This window comes from Piliocolobus tephrosceles, chromosome 14, assembly GCF_002776525.5.
Source record: "Piliocolobus tephrosceles isolate RC106 chromosome 14, ASM277652v3, whole genome shotgun sequence".
Classification (NCBI taxonomy): domain Eukaryota; kingdom Metazoa; phylum Chordata; class Mammalia; order Primates; family Cercopithecidae; genus Piliocolobus; species Piliocolobus tephrosceles.
This window is the reverse complement of record NC_045447.1, coordinates 46,270,488-46,289,463: the sequence shown is the minus strand read 5'-3', so window position 1 is coordinate 46,289,463 and position 18,976 is coordinate 46,270,488. Positions and strand designations below refer to the sequence as shown.

The following is an 18,976-nucleotide window of genomic DNA, read 5'->3' as shown; positions in this document are numbered from 1 at the left end:
GAAACCCCGTTTCTACTAAAAACACAAAAGTTAGTGGAGCGTGCGCCTGTAATCCCAGCTACTCAGGAGGCTGAGGCAGGAGAATCGCTTAAACCCGGGAGACGGAACTTGCAATGAGCTGAGATCATTACCACCGCACTCCAGCCTGGATGACAGAGACTCTGTCTCAAAACAACAACAACAACAACAAAAAAACAAGAACACTTTTCTGTGAATTGAGCCCTGAATACACTGTTGGTGGCAAGCTAAAATGGTACCTTTCTAGAGTACAACTGAGCAACCTGCAGCAAGGAAATTTTATCTTCCTAGCTGGGTGCAGTGGCTCACGCCTGTAATCCCAACACTTTGGGAGGCTTAGGCAGGCAGATCGCTTGAGGCCAGGAGGTTGAGACCAGCCTGGGCAAAATGTCAAAACACCATCAGTACAAAAAAATACAAAAAACTAGCCAGGTGTGGTGGCACATGCCTGTAGTCCCAGCGACTCAGGGATGGGGGTGGGGTGCTGAGACAGGAGGATTGTTTGAGACTGGGAGGTTAAGGCTGCAGTGAGCCAAGATCACATCATGGGTGACAGAGCAAGAACTTAATTCCAAAAAAAAAAAAAAAAAAAAGGAGAAACAACAGCTGGGCGCAGTGGCTCACGCCTGTAATCCCAGCACTTTGGGAGGCTGAGGTGGGTGGATCACGAGGTCAGGGGTTCGAGATCAGCCTGAAACATGGTATAAGCCATCTCTACTAAAAAGACAAACATCAGCCGGGCATGGTGGCGTGCGCCTGTAGTCCCAGCTACTCAGAAGGCTGAGGCAGGAGAATCGCTTGAACCTGGGAGGCGGAGGTTGCAGTGAGCTAAGACATGGCCACTGCACTCCAGCTGGGCGACAGAAGACTCCGTCTCAAAAAAAAGAGGAACAGCCGGGCGCGGTGGCTCACGCCTGTAATCCCAGCACTTTGGGAGGCTGAGATGGGTGGATCACGAGGTCAGGAGATCGAGACTATCCTGGCTAACACAGTGAAACCCCCGTCTCTACTAAAAATACAAAAATTAGCCGGGCGTGGTTGTGGGCACCTGTAGTCCCAGCTACACGGGAGGCTGAGGCAGGAGAATGGCATGAACCCGGGAGGCAGAGCTTGCAGTGAGTGGAGATCACGCCACTGCACTCCAGCCTGGGTGACAGGGCGAGATTCCATCTCAAAAAAAAAAAAAGAGGAACAAACAAAAACAAAAAGTAAGTTTATATTCCCATTCAGAAACAATCCACCATCACAATACCCATTTACAAAGATGTTTATTCAGAACACTCAGTATGTTCAACAATAGGGTTATATTATATCCATAAAACGGAATACCAAGAAATTATGTTTTAGCCCAGGCATAGTGGCTCATGCCTGTAATCCCAGCACTTTGAGAGGCTGAAGTGGGAGGACTGCTTGAGCCTAGGAGTTCGAGAGCAGCCTGGGCAACAAAGTAAGACCCAGTCTCTATAAAAAATAGAAATAATTAACCGGGTGTGGTGATGTGTGTTATAGTCCCAGCTACTTGAGGGGATCTCTTAATCCTGGGAGTTCAAGGTTGCAGTGAGCAATAATCACACTACTGCACTCCTGCCTAGGTAACAGAGTGAGACCCTGTCTCAACAACAACAACAACAATGTGTTTTAAAATTATTTTTCCAGTAAAGTTATTTGCCAATTCTCCTTTGAGACCAAGAAGGTGCCCTTCCCACACTGCTAATCTTCTGAACACTTCATAGAAAAAAATATCTAGGCCGGGTGCAGTGGCTCACGCCTGAAATTCTAGCACTTTGGGAGACTGACGCAGGCACATCACTTGAAGTCAGGAGTTTGAGACCAGCCTGGCCAACATGGTGAAACCTTGCCTCTACTGAAAATACAAAAATTAGCCAGGCACAGTGGCACGCACCTGTAGTCCCAGCTACTTGGGAGGCCGAGGCAAGAGAAGTGTTTGAACCTGGGAGGCAGAGGTTGCAGTGAGCCAAGATGCTGCCACTGCACTCCAGCCTGGGTGACAGAGCGAGGCTTGGTCTCAAAAATTAAAAAAAAAGAAAAAAATATCTAAAATGACAGATATATCAATTCAAAGTAGAATGCTAATTATGTGAAATTAGAACAGGCCACAGAGACAAGGGCACATGTGGAGAACTAGACATGGTTTGTCATGCTGGATTATGGGGTGCAAGCACGGAAGCTATGAGAGATAAAGTTGGAAAGGTGGGCGTGGGCCTTGTATGCTGTGCTATAAAATTTGTTTTTCATCTTACAGACACTAGAAAGTCTCTCAAAGATTTGAGCATCAGAGTGAGAAAATTAGGTAATTGTTTCAGAAGATTACTTTGTGTACAGTATGATCTCATTTACCCCATCAAAGTTTTATTACGAAAATTTTAAAGTGTAATGAAATGACGCCAGGAGCAGTGGCTCACGCCTGTAATCCCAGCACTTTGGGAGGCCGGGGCAGGCAGATCACCTAAGGTCAGGCATTCAAGACCAGCCTGGCCAACATGGCAAAACCCCATCTCTACTAAAAAATACAAAAATTAGCCAGACGTGGTGGTGGGCACCTGTAATCCCAGCTACTCAGGAGGCTGAGGCAGGGAGAAGTGCTTGAACCCAGGAGGCGGAGGTTGCAGTGAGCTGAGATTGCACCACTGCACTTCAGCCCGGGCGACACAGCAAGACTCCATCCGCCCCCCCCCCCAAAAAAGAAAGAATTTCACAAAGAATTCTATATATACATCTTCTGAATGATCTCGTATTAACCAACCAAAAAATATGGGCCAGGCATGGTGGCTTACACCTGTAATCCCAGCATTTTCGGAGGCCGAGGCAGACAAATCACTGAGGTCAGGAGTTTGAGACCAGCGTGGCCAATATGGTGAGACCCCATCTCTATTAAAAATAGAAAAATTAGCCTGGCATGGTGGTGGGCACCTGTAATCCCAGCTACTCAGGAGGCTGAGGCAGAAGAATCGCTTGAACCTGGGAAGTGGAGGTTGTGGTGAGCCGAGGTCGTGCTACTGCACTCCAGCCTGGAAGACAGTGAGACTCAGTCTAAAAAAAAAAATCATACTAAGGCTGGGTGCAGTGGCTCATGCCTGTATAATCTAAGCACTTTGGCCAGGCATGGTGGCTCACGCCTATAGTCCCAGCACTATGGGAGGCCGAGGCGGGTGGATCACAAGGTCAGGAGATCGAGACCACGGTGAAACCCCGTCTCTACTAAAAATACAAAAAATTAGCCAGGTGCGGAGGCGGGCACCTGTAGTCCCAGCTACTCGGGAGGCTGAGGCAGGAGAATGGCATGAACCTGGAAGGCGGAGCTTGCAGTGAGCCGAGATTGCGCCACTGCACTCCAGCCTGGGGGACAGAGAGAGACTCCATCTCAAAAAAAAAAAAATCTAAGCATTTTGGGAGGCTGAGGCAGGAGGACAGCTTGAGCCCAGGAGCTCAAGGCTGCAGTGAGCCATGATGGTGCCACTGCACTCCAGCCTGGGCGACAGAGCAAGACCCTGTGTCTAAAAGAAAAGAAAAAAGGTACTGAAAAAAAAGACTAGCAAGTTATATTTTAAAATGTCAACAGTGGTTATTACTAGCTGGGTGTGATGGTGTGTGCCTATAGTCCCAGCTACCTGGGAGCCTGAGGCAGAAGGATCACTTGAACCCAAGAGCTCAAGGATGCAGTAAGCTAGGATCATGCCACTGTAAGCAAGCCTGGGTGACAAAATGAGACACTGTCTCAAAAAGAAAACGAAACAACCCACAAAACAAGTGGTTATATCTGGATAGAGATCTTCTGGGTGGTCCTTACTTCCTTTTTTTTAATCTATCTATCTATCCTTTTTTTTTTTTTTTTTTTTTGAGATGGAGTCTCATGCTGTCGCTGTCACTCAGGTTGGAGTGAAGTGGCACCATCTCAGCTCACTGCAACCTCTGCCTGCTGGGTTCAAGCAATTCTCCTACCTCAGTCTCCTGAGTAGCTGGGACTACAAGCGCCCATGACCACACTCAGCTAATTTTTTGCACTTTTAGTAGAGACAGGGTTTCACCATGCTGGCTAGCCTGGTCTCACACTCCTGACCTCATAATCCACCCACCCTGACCTCCCAAAGTGCTGGGATTACAGGTGTGAGCCACCACGCCCAGACTATATTTAAAAATTTTTTTTTTTTTTTTTTTGAGATAGAGTCTTGCTCTGTGCCCAGGCTGGAGTGCAGTGGCATGATCTCAGCTCACTGCAAGCTCTGCCTCTCAGGTTCACACCATTCTCCTGCCTCAGCCCCCCATGTAGCTGGGACTACAGGCGCCCGCCACCACACCCAGCTCATTTTTTGTATTTTTAGTAGAGACGGGGTTTCACCGTGTTAGCCAGCATGGTCTCAATCTCCTGACTTTGTGATCCACCCACCTCGGCCTCCAAAAGTGCTGGGATTACAGGTGTGAGCCACTGCGCCCAGCCTATTTTAAAATTTTCTTACAATAAATGTGTATCACTTTTACACTAAATAAAAAAATTATTATTCTAAAATAATAATTCTTTATATTATTATAGGGTCACCCTCTATCATGTAGGCTGGAGTGCAGTGGCATGATCACAGCCTGATGCTGCCTGGATCGCCTGGGCTCAAGCAATGCTCCTGCCTCAACCTTCTGAGTATCTGGGACAACAGGTATGCAGTACCACACTCAGCCAATTAAAAAAAAAAATTGTAGCGATGGGGTCTCATATGTTGCCCACGCTGGTCTTGAATTCTTGGGCTCAAGTGATCCACCCACCTCAGCCTCCCAAAGTCCTGGGATTATAGGCGTGAGTCGCCGCACCCAGCTGGGCTATTTCCTATCACACTACTATCCCTTTTCAATCTCTAGCCCCCAGTCCCTGCCACATCAAAAGCTCCCTGTAAAAGGGCAAATTTACCCGACACTGCCATAGTGTCGCTGATCCATGCGATGGAAAAGATCCAGTCCTTGTGTCCATCCTTGGAGAGCAGGAAGTAACAGGTACAGGGAGGAAAACAAGAAATTAGTAAAGTAAGTATTGTAACAAACTCTCTAAAGCAGCATACAAGTCAGACTGAAAATATTTTTGTAAAAATTACAACTCTGATCTCTGGTAGTCTCAACCCATAGAGAATGATCAATCTTTTTTTTTTTTTTTTTTTTTTTTTGAGGCGGAGTTTCGCTCTGTCGCCCAGGCTGGAGTGCAGTGGTCGGATCTCAGCTCACTGCAAGCTCCACCTCCCAGGTCCACACCATTCTCCTGCCTCAGCCTCCGGAGTAGCTGGGACTACAGGCGCCCGCCACCTCGCCCGGCTAGTTTTTTGTATTTTTAGTAGAGACGGGGTTTCACCGTGTTCACCAGGATGGTCTCGATATCCTGACCTCGTGATCTGTCTCGGCCTCCCAAAGTGCTGGGATAACAGGCTTGAGCCACCGCGCCCGGCCAAGAATGATCAATCTTTATCTTCTATCTTGAGCTCAAAGCTGGAATGAAATTGGCACTACTGTGAGTAGTGGACACACAGCTCTTGCCTTCTACCTCTGGGTCCCATCTTCTATCTGGAACTTTCTTCCTCCAGACATCTAGACATCTACATGGCTTGTACCCTCATTTCTTTTAAGTCTCCCTGCTCCAGTATCATCCTATCAATGAAACTTTATCTTCTGATACAGCATCCTCCACCTCACTCTCAGTCCCTTTATGCTGCCTTTCTTCTTCTCCATGGCACTTACCACACTCTGACATATTACTGGTAATTATTAGTTTATATGGTTTATATTTTGGTTTATATGTCACCCTCCACTAGAATGTAGGCTTCAAGAGGACAGGGGCTTTATCTGTTCTGTTCACTGCTGTGTCTCAAACCATGTCTCAAACAATGCCTAGCCATAGAAGACTGAATAAATGCCTGGCGAATGAATGGATGATTTAGTAAACTCTGCTACTCTCTGACTATGGGCAGTGGGAAGTATGTGGACACTATGGATTCAAACGCAACCCAGTAATGTTGGTCCCTGAGATGTGCTGCTTGCCCCTTTATCAAACATACACTGTGCCCTATGGGGAGTCCAGTCCCCACTCTGGGCTGCTGAGAGGAGGGTCCGTGTTAACCACTGAGACCCGTTTAAAAACAAGGCTCCCTCCAACTACAACTATTGGGAAAACTTACATCTCCTACACACACAGGATCCAGCGTAGGTAGTCGATAGATGGCAAGACTGTTGGGGTTGTCTCCTCCAGTGGCTAGCAGTGTTCTAGAAGGATTCAGCTCGATGGCATGGATACCACAGCCCTGCTGGGTCCCACCTCCAGGTTCCCGGTCTTTCAGAATTGGGATCTTGGTGATCTGGCTTGTCTGGACATCTACTACAAATAGCTACAAGAAGAAATAGATACAGAAGCTGAACATAGTTCCAATTTAACGTGGTCAATACAGGGTATAAACATCCTTTTGTTCAACTGTTCATCAGCATTTAATTAACATCTACTACATGTTAGACCCTAGGAATTATTAAAGGCATGATCAGGACTACTAATGAAATGAAACATGAAATAAGTCAATATAACACAGTATTAGAGATAGGAATAATATGCTACATGAACACAGATTAGGAAGTAGTAAGTTCTGCCTGGGATTCAGAGGTTTCCAAGAGGCCTTGTATTAGAGCGAGACCAACAGTATTCTGTCGGTTTGAGCATATTTTATACATTGAATCCTCACCTAACCATGCACAAAAACTTTTAGACAAAACACAATTCCCAGAACACATCATGGTTACTAATATACCTATTAATATTACTAAGTTTTCTGGAATGACCTGAGACATACGACACGGAAGAATTATTAATATCTCATGGCTGTTCTCTATACACACACATCCCATTCAGTTCTATTCCTCCCTGCCTTTGCTCTTGCTACTACCTCTGCCTGAAAGGCTCTCTTCCACCTCTTTACCCTCCAAGATTCAACTTAAGACACATGCTTTATGGAAAAATCAGCCTTAGAGACAGGACAGCCCTTATAAGAGTCAAACTCTTCACATGATTCTACAGTTTATTCCTTCAGACACTCACTTCTTTGCCAGTACTGTTCTAAGTGTTATGAACACAGCTATGAACGAGAGAAATAATATCTGCCCTAATATATATCTTATAGCCTAAGAGGCTGAAATAAAATCCTATCAGCAATTCTCATGGTGAAGCCAAACATGTCAAACCTTTACATAAATAAACCTGCTGCTTGCACAGAAGATCTATGAAAGCAGAAACTAGGTGAGTCTTAAGTTTAAAATATAAAAAGGGCCGGGCACGGTGGCTCACGCCTCTAATGCCAGTACTTTAGGAGGCCGAGGCGGGCGGATCACCAGAGGTTGAGAGTTTGAGATCAGCCTGGCTAACACGGTGAAAACCCTACTAAAAATACAAAATTAACTGGGCATGGTGGCACATGCCTGTAATCCCAGCTACTCGGAAGGCTGAGGCAGAAGAATCACTTGAACCCAGGAGGCGGAGGCTGCAGTGAGCCAGGATCGAGCCACTGCACTCCAGCCTAGGCAACAGAGTGAGACTTGGTCTCAAAACAACAACAACAACAACAACAACACACAGACACACCCACACACACACACACACACACACATATATATGAATGAGGTGGACAAGGTGGCAAGTGCCTGTAGTCCCAACTACTTAGCTACTCAGGAGGCTGAGGCATAAGGATCACAAACTGAGCCCAGCCTGGGCAAAACAGCAAGACCCTGTCTCAAACAAACACACACATATATGTATTTTATGTATATGTTTTTATATACATATTTTTTTTTTTTTTTTACTAGGAAAATGGTTTCATTGAAGTGTCTTTAGAGCTGTGATATCAAGACATAAAGAACAACAAGTGCACACACAGACATGGCTATCACAGAACAGACTGTGGGTGAATAAAAAGTTCACACCACTTCTTCCCTTTACCCAGTAACAGAAGGCTCTAGGCCACCTTCTCACAGGCCCACTCTTCAGACTCTCTCTCCTCCTCGGCTGTGGTATCCTGTACTTGGACACGTTCATGTTGCTTGCAGCCTCAGGGAACTCCATCTTGTCCATGCCACTGCCCATGTACTAGTGCAGGAAGGTTTTGTGCCAGAACATGACTGTGAACTGTTCCGAGATGCACCTGAACAGCTCCTAGATGGCTGTATTGTTGCCAATGACAGTGGCAGCCATCTTTAGCCCCCAGGGTAGGATGTTACAGACAGCTGTTTTCACCTTGTGGGGGATTCAATCGACAAAGTAGCTGCTGTCCTTGTTTTGTAGATTAAGCATTTACTTAACCACCTCTTCCATGCACGTATGGTCCCTGAACATGGCAGCTGCTAAGCAACAGCTACAGAGTGGGGGGTCCCAGGCAGCCATCACATTCTTGGCATCAAACATCCGCTGGATCGGCTCGGGCACCACTGGGGCTCAGTACTGCTGGCTGTCCTGGATGGTCGACAGGGCGAAGCCAAACATGAATAAGTGCAAGTGGGGAATAGGGCCATGTTCATGGCCATTGAGCTCGCCCTGGAAGCTCAGGCAGGTGGTGACCCCACTCACAGTGCAGACACCAGGTGGCTCAGGTCACTGTAGGTGGGTGTGGGCAACTTTAGGGTTCGGAAGCAGATGTCTGAGAGAGCTTCCTTATCAATGCAAAAGGTCTCGTCTGTGTTTTCTGTGAGCTGGTGGACTAAGAGGGTGACACTGTAGGGCTCTAAGAACGTGTCCAACACCTTGGGAGGGGGCATTACACTGGATACATAAATATTTAAATTATATATAATATACAGTTTATATATTTAAATATATATTATATATATTTATTAGAGAGAGAAAGAGAGAAAGAGAGAGGAGTAGCCAGAAGAGTGTCAGACAGAGACTGAGTGGGAGCAGGGGGAAGAAGGAGACAAACCACTCCCAAAACGGCAACTACCTGAGAGCAGCAGACTACCGGCCTAACTGACATCATTACTGATGCATCCCACAAGCATGTGAAACTCAATATGCCCAAAACAAATCACCTTGCTCCTCAAATTGCTCACTTTCCTAACGCCACCACTATCTACCCTGTCACTCAAGTGTGGATTTTATCCTAGATTACTCCTCCTCCCTCATTTCCATCATCCTAGTCCTGCCAAACCTACCTCCTAAATATTCTTACAGCTGGCTCCTTCCTCTGCTTCCTCACTTATCACTTCTCCTTAGTCTTTGTGCCTTCAGGCAACACCGCTATCAAAATTAATCTATTATAAGCAGATCCATCTTCCTAAAACTGGAAATCTTCCCATGCCAGTCCCCAACTAAAAAACATCCAATGACTCCCTGTCACCTAAATCTGAGATACTTAGCATGGCATTAAGACTATCCTCATGGCCAGACTTTGGAAGGCCAAGGAAGAAGGATTACTTTAGCCCAGGAGTTTATGACAAGCTCAGGCAGCACAGTGAGAACTTGTCTCTACAAAAAATCAAAAAATAAGATGGGAGGATTACTTTAAGCCCAGAAGGTCAAGGCTGCAGTGAGCCATGATGGTGCCACTGCACTCCCACCTGGGTGACAGAGCAAGACCCTGCTTCAAAAAAACAAAACAAAACCAAGAGTCTCCTCAGTCCAGCCCCTACTATCTTCACGTCTTGCCATGGACTTCAAGCTCTAGAAATAATTGGTTATAAATATCACACATGAAAAATTCTTCAATGAAATATAATTATTTTGTTCCATGCTCATGCTGTTCACAATGCCAGAAATGCTTCTCCTACTCTTTCCTGCTTTTTTTTTTTTTGAGACCAAGTCTTGCTCTGTCGCCCAGGCTGGAGTGCAGTGGCGTGATCTTGGCTCACTGTGACCTCTGCCTCCTGGGTTCAAGCAATTCTCCTGCCTCAGCCCTCCAAGCAGCTGGGACTACAGGCATGCACCACCATGCCCAGCTAATTTTTGTATTTTTACTAAACACGGGGTTTCACGATATTGGCCAGGCTGATCTCGAACTCCTGACCTCGTGATCCACCCGCCTCAGCCTCCCAAAGTGCTGGCATTACAGGTGTGAGCCACCGCACCCAGCCCCTCCTACTCTTTTACCTGGCCAGCGTGTACTTATCTTTCATTATTCACTTCAGACACGTCCTCTTGGAATATTCTCTAAATGTCCAGGCTGATTAAGTGCCTCTCTTGTAGGGTCCCAAGATATCCCTCTACCCACAACACTTAGACCATATCACACTGATTTAAAATACTACTTATTTGTCTTCCTCATAAAGCTATCAATTCTCTCCCAATTCTAAGTGCAGAGAATTTATCTTATTTGATTCTACAATCTTGCCCCAGCTACTACTTAAGCATTTACAACAGTCACCTTTCAGAAGGCCTGCCCAACTAATGTAGTAGGCCCCCACATCCCTGTGAGGGTGAAGCTCTGTAGCTGTTTATTTGATATAAGCCTAGACCCCTTGACCACAGCACAGTCTAGAGGGAGTTTCAGGAGAATCAGTCCAAAGGCTAGACTGGACTAGGCCATTCAGATTCTTTAGGGAATGTATAACTGGCTGGTGGTACTAGACCAAACTTCCTGGGTGGCCACTTTTTACTAAAGCCAGTCCTCGGAGAAAACTTAAGACATGAAGCATGGGCCAGGCACAGTGGTTCATGCCTGTAATCCCAGCACTTAGGGAGGCTGAGGCAGGCGGATCACTTGAAGTCAGGAGTTCAAGACTAGCCTGGCTAACATAGTGAAACCCCATCTCTATTAAAAATACAAAAAATAATTAGCTGGATGTGTTGGCGGGTGCCGGTAATCCCAGCTACTTGGGAGGCTGAGACAGGAGAATTGCTTAAACTCAGGAGGCGGAGGTTGCAGTGAGCCGAGATCATACTACTGCACTCCAGCCTGGGAGACAGAGTGACAGTCCATCTCACAAAAAAAAAAAAAAAAAAAATTAGCTGGGCATGGTGGTGTGCACCTGTAGTCCCAGCTACTTGGGAGGCTGAGGCAGGAAAATCGCTTGAACCTGGAAGGCAGAGGTTGCAGTGAGCCAAGATAGCGCCACCGTACTCCAGCCTGGCGACAGAGCAAGACTTTGCCTTTAAAAAAGAAACAAAACTATATATATACACATACATACATATATATATATATATATGGCTTGTAATACCAATTTTAGGAACTTGCACTGAATAGTGATGGGTGAACAGTTTGAACTACTGTACATCTTTTTTAATTATAGAGACAGGGTCCCACTATGTTACCCAGGCTGCAATAAAATCCTCCTGGGCTTAGGCAATTCTCCCGCCTTAGCCTCCCAAAGTGCTGGGATTACAGACATGAGCCATCATACCTTGCCACTACATACCTTTAACAGTGATAAGGTAGTTCACTACATGAATATACTAACATTAATTGAATGAACTCCCTATTATTGAACACTTACACCATATCCAAATTTTAGTAATACAAAACACGGCAATGGACATTCTTTTATTGAAATCCAGGGCCTTGGCCGGGCACGGTGGCTCAAGCCTGTAATCCCAGCACTTTGGGAGGCCGAGACGGGCGGATCACTAGGTCAGGAGATCGAGACCATCCTGGCTAACACAGTGAAACCCCGTCTCTACTAAAAATACAAAAACTAGCTGGGCGAGGTGGCGGGCGCCTGTAGTCTCAGCTACTCGGGAGGCTGAGGCAGGAGAATGGCGTAAACCCGGGAGGCGGAGCTTGCAGTGAGCTGAGATCCGGCCACTGCACTCCAGTCCGGGGGACAGAGCAAGACTCCGCCTCAAAAAAAAAAAAAGAAATCCAGGGCCTCCTCTTAGTACTGGGGCATAAGGAGGAAAAAAATTAAATAAATAAATCCAGGGCTGGGTGCAGTGGCTCATGCCTGTAATCCTAGCACTTTGGGAGCTGAGCAGATCACCTGAGGTCAAGAGTTCAAGACCAGTCTGGCAAACATGGCAAACCCTGTCTCTACTAAAATACAAAAATTAGCCAGGCATAGTGACAGGTGCCTTCAATCCCAGTTACTTGGGAGGCTGAGGCAGGAGAATTGCTTGAACCCAGGAGGGGGAGGCTGCAGAGATTGCGCCACTGAACTCTAGCCTGGGCGACAGAGTGAGAGTCCGTCTCAAAAATAAATAAATAAATAATACAAATAAATAAATCTGGCTGGGCACAGTGGCTCACACCTGTAATCCCAGCACTTTGGGCGGTCAAGGCAGGCAGATCACTTGAGGTCAGGAGTTCAAGACCAGCCTGGCCAACACAGTGAATGAAACCCTGTCTCCAATAAAAATACAAAAATTACCCGGGCATGGTGGTGTACGCCTGTAGTCCCAGGTATTTGGGAGGCTGAAGCAGGAGAATCGCTGAACTCAGGTGGCAGAGGTTGTAGCGAGCCAAGATGGCACCACTACACTTCAGCCTGGGCAACAGGGTAAGACTCTGTCTCAAATAATAATAATAATAATAATAATCAATCAATCAATCAATCCGACTAGGCACGGTGGCTCACGCCTGTAATCCCAGTACTTTGAGAGGCTGAGGCAGGTAGATCACCTGAGGTCAGAAGTTTGAGACCACCCTGGCCAACATGGTGAAACACCATCTCTACTAAAAATACAAAAAATCAGCCGGGTGCAGTGGTGGGTGCCTGTAATCCCAGCTACTAGGGAGGATGAGGCAGAAGAATCACTTGAACCCAGGGGGCAGAGGTTGCAGTGAGCCGAGATCGTGCCCCTACACTCCAGCCTGGGCAACAGAGCGAGACTCTGTCTCAAAAATCAATCATCAATCAATCCACGTGTCTGTGCTATGCCAAGATTTTAGATACTCTGAGCTGTGAATCTAAACTGTTCCTACACAAGATGGGCTACACCACTAGCTAGCTAAGATAAGTAATGGTACTTCGTAATAGGTCTTGAATTCTGATGTTTTGCTACAGAATCATGACTTCGTGGAAGGAGGGTCACATTAGGATTTACAATTATTTTGGATTTAAGTGATTTAATTTTTATAAGCTTTACATCTGGCAGTAAATTGATTTCTAATCCTTGATTTTTTTTTTTTTTAAATGGAGTCTCGTTCTGTTGCCCAGGCTGGAGTACAGTGGCACCATCTCAACTCACTGTAACCTCTGCCTCCTGGGTTCAAGCGATTTTCCTGCCTCAGCCTCCCGAATACCTGGGACTACAGGGGCACACCACCACGCCTGGCTAATTTTTTGTATTTTTAGTAGAGACGGGGTTTCACCATGTTAGCCAGGATGGTCTCGATCTCCTGACCTCGTGATCCGCCTGCCTCGGCTGGCCAAAGTGCTGGGATTACAGGTGTGAGCCACCGCACCTGGCCTCTAATCCTTGATTTTGGAGATCTCTGTTAAAAATGAACTAAGTCCTAAAAGCCAGCTTTGGCAAGACACCTTGATTTTACCTAGTACCCACCAAAGTCACCACATAAACTCTGACAACATACAACAGTGGTTTAGCTACCTTAAGCGTCTATCTAAACAAAGATTTGTTAAAAATAAATTTTTGACGGGCGCAGTGGCTCATGTCTGTAATCCCAGCACTTTGGGAGGCCAAGGCGGGCGGATCACCTGAGGTTGGGAGTTCAAGACCAGCCTCACCGACATGGAGAAACCCCACCTCCACTAAAAATACAAAATTAGCTGGGCGTGGTGATGCATGCCTGTAATTCCAGCTACTTGGGAGGCTGAGGCAGGAGAATTGCTTGAACCCAGGAGGTGGAGGTTGCGGCGAGCCAAGATCGCACCATCACATTCCAGCCTGGGCAACAAGAGCGAAACTCTGTCTCAAAAAACAAACAAAAAAAGAAATTATTCTTAGGCTGGTAAATCAGAACTGTATTTTGTATTGCTTTTATATGCTTACATATCCCATCACCTATTTCCAATCTGAAAAATAAAAGGGGAAATAAAAGGATTGCTCCAATAGTGTGATTTCATAAGAATCTTTATTTCTTCCTATGGAAGATGGAAATTGATTTCTTTTTTTCGTTTTCTTTCCAAGATGGAGTCTCACTCTGTCGTGCAGGCTGGAGTGCAGTGGCTCAGTCTCAGTTCACTGCAACCTCCGCCTCCCGGGTTCAAGCGACTGTCCTGCCTCAGCCTCCCAAGTAGCTGGGACCACAGGCATGCGGCATCATGCCTGGCTAATTTTTGTATTTTTAGTAGAGACGGGGTATCACCATGTGGGTGGTCTCGAACTCCTGGCCTCAAGTGATCCACCTGCCTCAGCCTCCCAAAGTGCTGGGATTACAGGAGTGAGCCACTGCACCTGGCCTGAAATTGATTTCTATATACTCAAGGATGCTAATAGTTAACGTGTAAGTTGTTCACGAGAAAATCTCTACACAGGAAACTTTCAGGTTTTTGTTCCCTGGTGACATTTCCAGGTATAAGGCCTTCTACTCAGAATTAACAGGGAGCTTTATCCCTAACTTGCAAACTACTGGAGAGCAGAGATTATAATTACATATCCGGTATATGAAGAGATTATAAACTCTCAACAATAGTGTTAAATAATGATAACATGGCCGGGCGTGGTGGGTCACGCATATAATCCCAGCACTTCGGGAGGCAGAGGTGGGGGTCAGGAGTTCAAGATCAGGCCGGCCAACATGGCAAGACCCCGTCTCTACTAAAAATATAAAAATTAGCTGGGCATGGTGGTGCATGCCTGTAATCCCAGCTACTTGAGGGGGCTGAGGCACGAGAATCACTTGAACCTGGGAGGCGGAGGTTGCAGTGAGCCAAGACTGTGCCACTGCACTGCAGCCTGGGCAACAAAGTAAGACCCTGTCTCAGAAAAGAAAATAATAATAATAATATCGTTCTTATCTCACACATACTTCCTAAGTGTAACAGCATTAAGACTTGAGGACCAGGACCATACGGTTGTGTATTTGCCCATCGAGAATCAAAAGCCCTCTCCAGGGGCTATTTTGAGCTCCAAAAAACTCACTGTGTGACTAAGAGAAGCAACTCCTTTTGTTGCATATTCTACTACTGTATTTTTGAGCGCTTACTTCAGTCCTTCTCACCATCATTTTAGGATAAGAAAATGCAAGGTTCATCTAGCTGAAACAATGATTTTAAAAGATGAGTGTTTATTGTACAAACAACACTTTATCAACAATACAGAAATTTAAAATGCAAGAAAGATCACTCGGAACCTTCTCTCTTTTAAAATCTGTTTTTCATTTGTCAGGTTCCTGTTTAGCCTTCAACCACATACATATTATAATTGTGCACATCTATTATCAGCAGAGACAGGATTTTGTATCTCATTTCATTAAACATATTGAATGCTTTGCACATTACAGGCTCCATAATTATGTTAATGTCTGCATAATACCATCCAGATTTGATGTATCACAATTTACTTAAGTATTCGATTGCTAGTATTTAGATTAAGTAGCTTCCAATTATTATCTTGTTAAAAACAACTTTCCCTTTGGATAAATTCTCAGGTATGAACATTTTAGGTGAAAGGGTATAACATTTTTAGGCTCTTCTTTCAACAGATACTATGTACTTTTGTGTTTTTTTCTTTTTTTGAGACAGGGTCATGTCCTGTCACCTAGGCTAGAGTGCAGTGATGTAATCCCATTTAACTGTAGCCTTGACTTCCCAGACTCAAGCCATCCTCCCACTTGAGCCTCCTGAGTAGCTAGGACCAAAGGCACAAGCCACCATGCCCAGCTAATTCTTAAATTTTTTTGTAGAGATGGGGTCTCACTACATTGCCCAGGCTGGTCTTGAACCTCTGAGCTCAAGTGATCTTCCTGTGTCAGCTTCCCAAAGTGCTGGATTACAGTCATGAGCCACTATGCCCAGCCAATACTGGCCAACATGGTGAAACCCCGTCTCTACTAAAAACCACAAAAAAATTAGCCAGGCGTGGTGGTGGGCACCTATAATCCCAGCTACTCGGGAAGCTGAAGCAGAAGAATCACTTGAACCTGGGAGGCAGAGGTTGCAGTGAGCTGAGACCGAGCCACTGCACTCCAACCTGGGCAACAAGAACAAAACTCAGTCTCAGAAAAAAAAAAAAAAAAAAAGGCCACATTGATGGCATGTGGTATAGTCCCAGCTACTCAGGATTCTGGGGCAGGAGGATCCCTTGAGCCCAGGAATTTGAAGCTGCAGTGAGCCATGACTGCACCACTGTACTCCACCCTGGGTGCAAAACCCTGTCTTGAAAAAGAACAAAGCAGCCGGGCGTGGTGGCTCACGTTTGTAATCCCAGCACTTTGGGAGGCTGAGGTGGGCAGATTACATGAGGTCAGGCATTTGAGACCAGCCTGGCCAGCATGGTGAAACCCCGTCTCCAGTAAAAATACAAAAATTAGCCAGGCATGGTGGCATCTGCCTGTAGTCCCAGCTACCCGGGAGGCTGAGGCACAAGAATCGCTTGAACCCGGAGGCAGAGGTTACAGTGAGCCAAGATTGCGCCACTGCACTCCAGCCTGGGCAACACAGTAAGACTTGGTTTCAAAAAAAAGAAAAAGAGCCGGGCGCGGTGGCTCACGCCTATAATCCCAGCACTTTGGGAGGCTGAGGCGGGCGGATCACGAGGTCAGGAGATCGAGACCATCCTGGCCAACGTGGTGAAACTCCGTCTCTACTAAGAATACAAAAAAAAAAAAAAAAAAAAAACTAGCCGGGCGAGGTGGCAGGCACCTGTAGTCCCAGCTCCTCGGGAGGCTGAGGCAGGAGAATAGCGTAAACCCGGGAGGCGGAGCTTGCAGTGAGCTGAGATCCGACCGCTGCACTCCAGCCTGGGTAAGACTCTGTCTCAAAAAAAAAAAAAAAAAAAGAAAAAGAAAAAAAAGAGAACAAAGCAACCCTGACATAATGGGTTAGCCTGATACTCTCAAGGTAGGCCTTGGTATCCTAGTGTAAAAAAGTAATTTCAGAGAACATCAACATCAGTCAAGGCCGCTCTGTAACTGTGATAAAGACAAAAACAAGACCACTCTGTAATCATACCTGAACACAGACCAAAACAAGAACACTGGCCAGGCAAGGTGGCTTACGCCTGTAATCCCAGCACTTTGGGAGGCTGAGGCGGGTGGATCATCTGAGGTCAGGAGTTCGAGACCAGCCTGGCCAACATGATAAAACCCTGTCTTTACTAAAAATATGAAAATTAGCTGTGCGTGGTGGCATGTGCCTGTAGTCCCAGCCACTCGGGAGGCAGAGGTGAAAGAATCACTTGAACCTGGGAGACGGAAGCTGCAGTGAGCCAAGATCATGCCACTGCACTCCAGCCTGAGCGACAGAGCGAGACTCCATCTCAAAAACAAAGAAACAAACAAAAAGCCCAAGAACACTACCTAAACCACAAAAAGATCAAATATCCCCTTAACCTTGCTAATATAAATGACAGTTTTATCTTTATCAATTACAGCTTTAACCTCCTTCTAGATAAGATTAAGATACCCAAACATAGAATTTGCCACTGTCGTGACAGTATCCATTTGGAGCAAAGTGCTATATCCTTAAGCCTTTCCCCAAATCACGTGCAACAAGTCCCAGTATTATAACACCTTTCTGGCACTCTTACTGAGCGGTCCCTTGCTCCTCTATGGAGAAGGTTCTCCCAGGTACAACAAGCAACAACATCTGACTTGTTCTGCAACAAGAACAGTCCCTGATAGTCTTTGGCTGGAGAGTGTTGACAATGGGAAGTAAGAGTTCACGTCCAAAATTAAACACCTCCAACTGTGTAGATCATCACTCTGTCGATCGCTATCCTTCTCCTCAAATCACACCCCACCCCTAACCCCTAAAAGAGTCCTCCTTTCGGCCAGGCGCGGTGGTTCATGCCTGTAATTCCAGCACTTTGGGAAGCCAAGACAGGTGGATCACAAGGTCAGACTATCAAGACCATCCTGGCCAACATGGTGAAATCCCATCTTTACTAAAAATACAAAAATTAGCTGGGCGTGGTGGCACGTACCTGTAATCCCAGCTACTTGGGAGGCTGAGGCGGGAGAATCGCTTGAATCCAGGAGGCCAGGAGGCAGAGGTTGCAGTGGGCTGAGATCGTGCCACTGCACTACAGCCTGGCGACACAGCGAGACTCCGTCTCAAAAAAACAAAACAAAAAAAACAAAAATAAAGTCCTCCTTTCTTGAATTATTTTCTGTATTCTCCTGGTTTTCCTGAGTTCCCTGCTCCCCCGCAGTAGTTCTTCTTGCCCTGTAAATGCACATATTTTCCAAGGTTCTCTCCTTAGCTTATCTGTCAGTATCAGTGGTTCTTAACCATTTTTGGCTCATAGTACTCTCTTTGAAAATCTAAGGACAAAAACTAAGAACTACTTCCCACACCAGCCCCCCAAAATCTTGCCCAGAAAGTACACATATAATCAAAACTTTGCAATTTTAGGGGACGTTTACACAACTCAAGCCAGGAATGCCTGCTCTCTACCCTCTTTCCCATGGTAATATAACAATTTCAATAATTCCTTCTACATAAATGATTGCCAAATCCTTACTCTCTGCCAAACTTCAACTAATTGATGAAAAGGACAAAACCCAAATCTGTTCTTTAACATTCACCCTGCCATCTTTCCAGGTATATCAGTTCAAGACATTAGTATCAATTTTTTTTTTGAGACGGAGTCTAGCTCTGTGGCCCAGGCTGGAGTGCAGTGGTTGGATCTCAGCTCACTGCAAGCTCCGCCTCCCGGGTTTACGCCATTCTCCTGCCTCAGCCTCCCGAGTAGCTGGGACTACAGGCGCCCGCCACCTCGCCCGACTAGTTTTTTTGTATTTTTTAGTAGAAACGGGGTTCCACCATGTTAGCCAGGATGGTCTCGATCTCCTGACCTCGGGATCCGCCCATCTCGGCCTCCCAAAGTGCTGGGATTACAGGCTTGAGCCACCGCGCCCGGCCCTTTTTTTTTTAA

At 46.1% G+C, this 18,976-nt stretch overlaps 1 protein-coding gene across 1 annotated transcript in view; it reads right to left on the bottom strand.

Annotated features, from left to right (window-relative positions):
• DCAF12 (DDB1 and CUL4 associated factor 12) overlaps window positions 1–18,976 on the bottom strand; it is a 41,518-nt gene that overhangs the window by 17,556 nt on the left and 4,986 nt on the right. The window contains exons 3-4 of the mRNA XM_023203331.1: window positions 6,186–6,392; window positions 4,934–4,994 (exon numbers count right to left, since the gene is read on the bottom strand). Coding sequence (XP_023059099.1) covers window positions 4,934–4,994; window positions 6,186–6,392 — 268 coding nt within the window. The remainder of the gene's footprint in view (window positions 1–4,933; window positions 4,995–6,185; window positions 6,393–18,976) is intronic.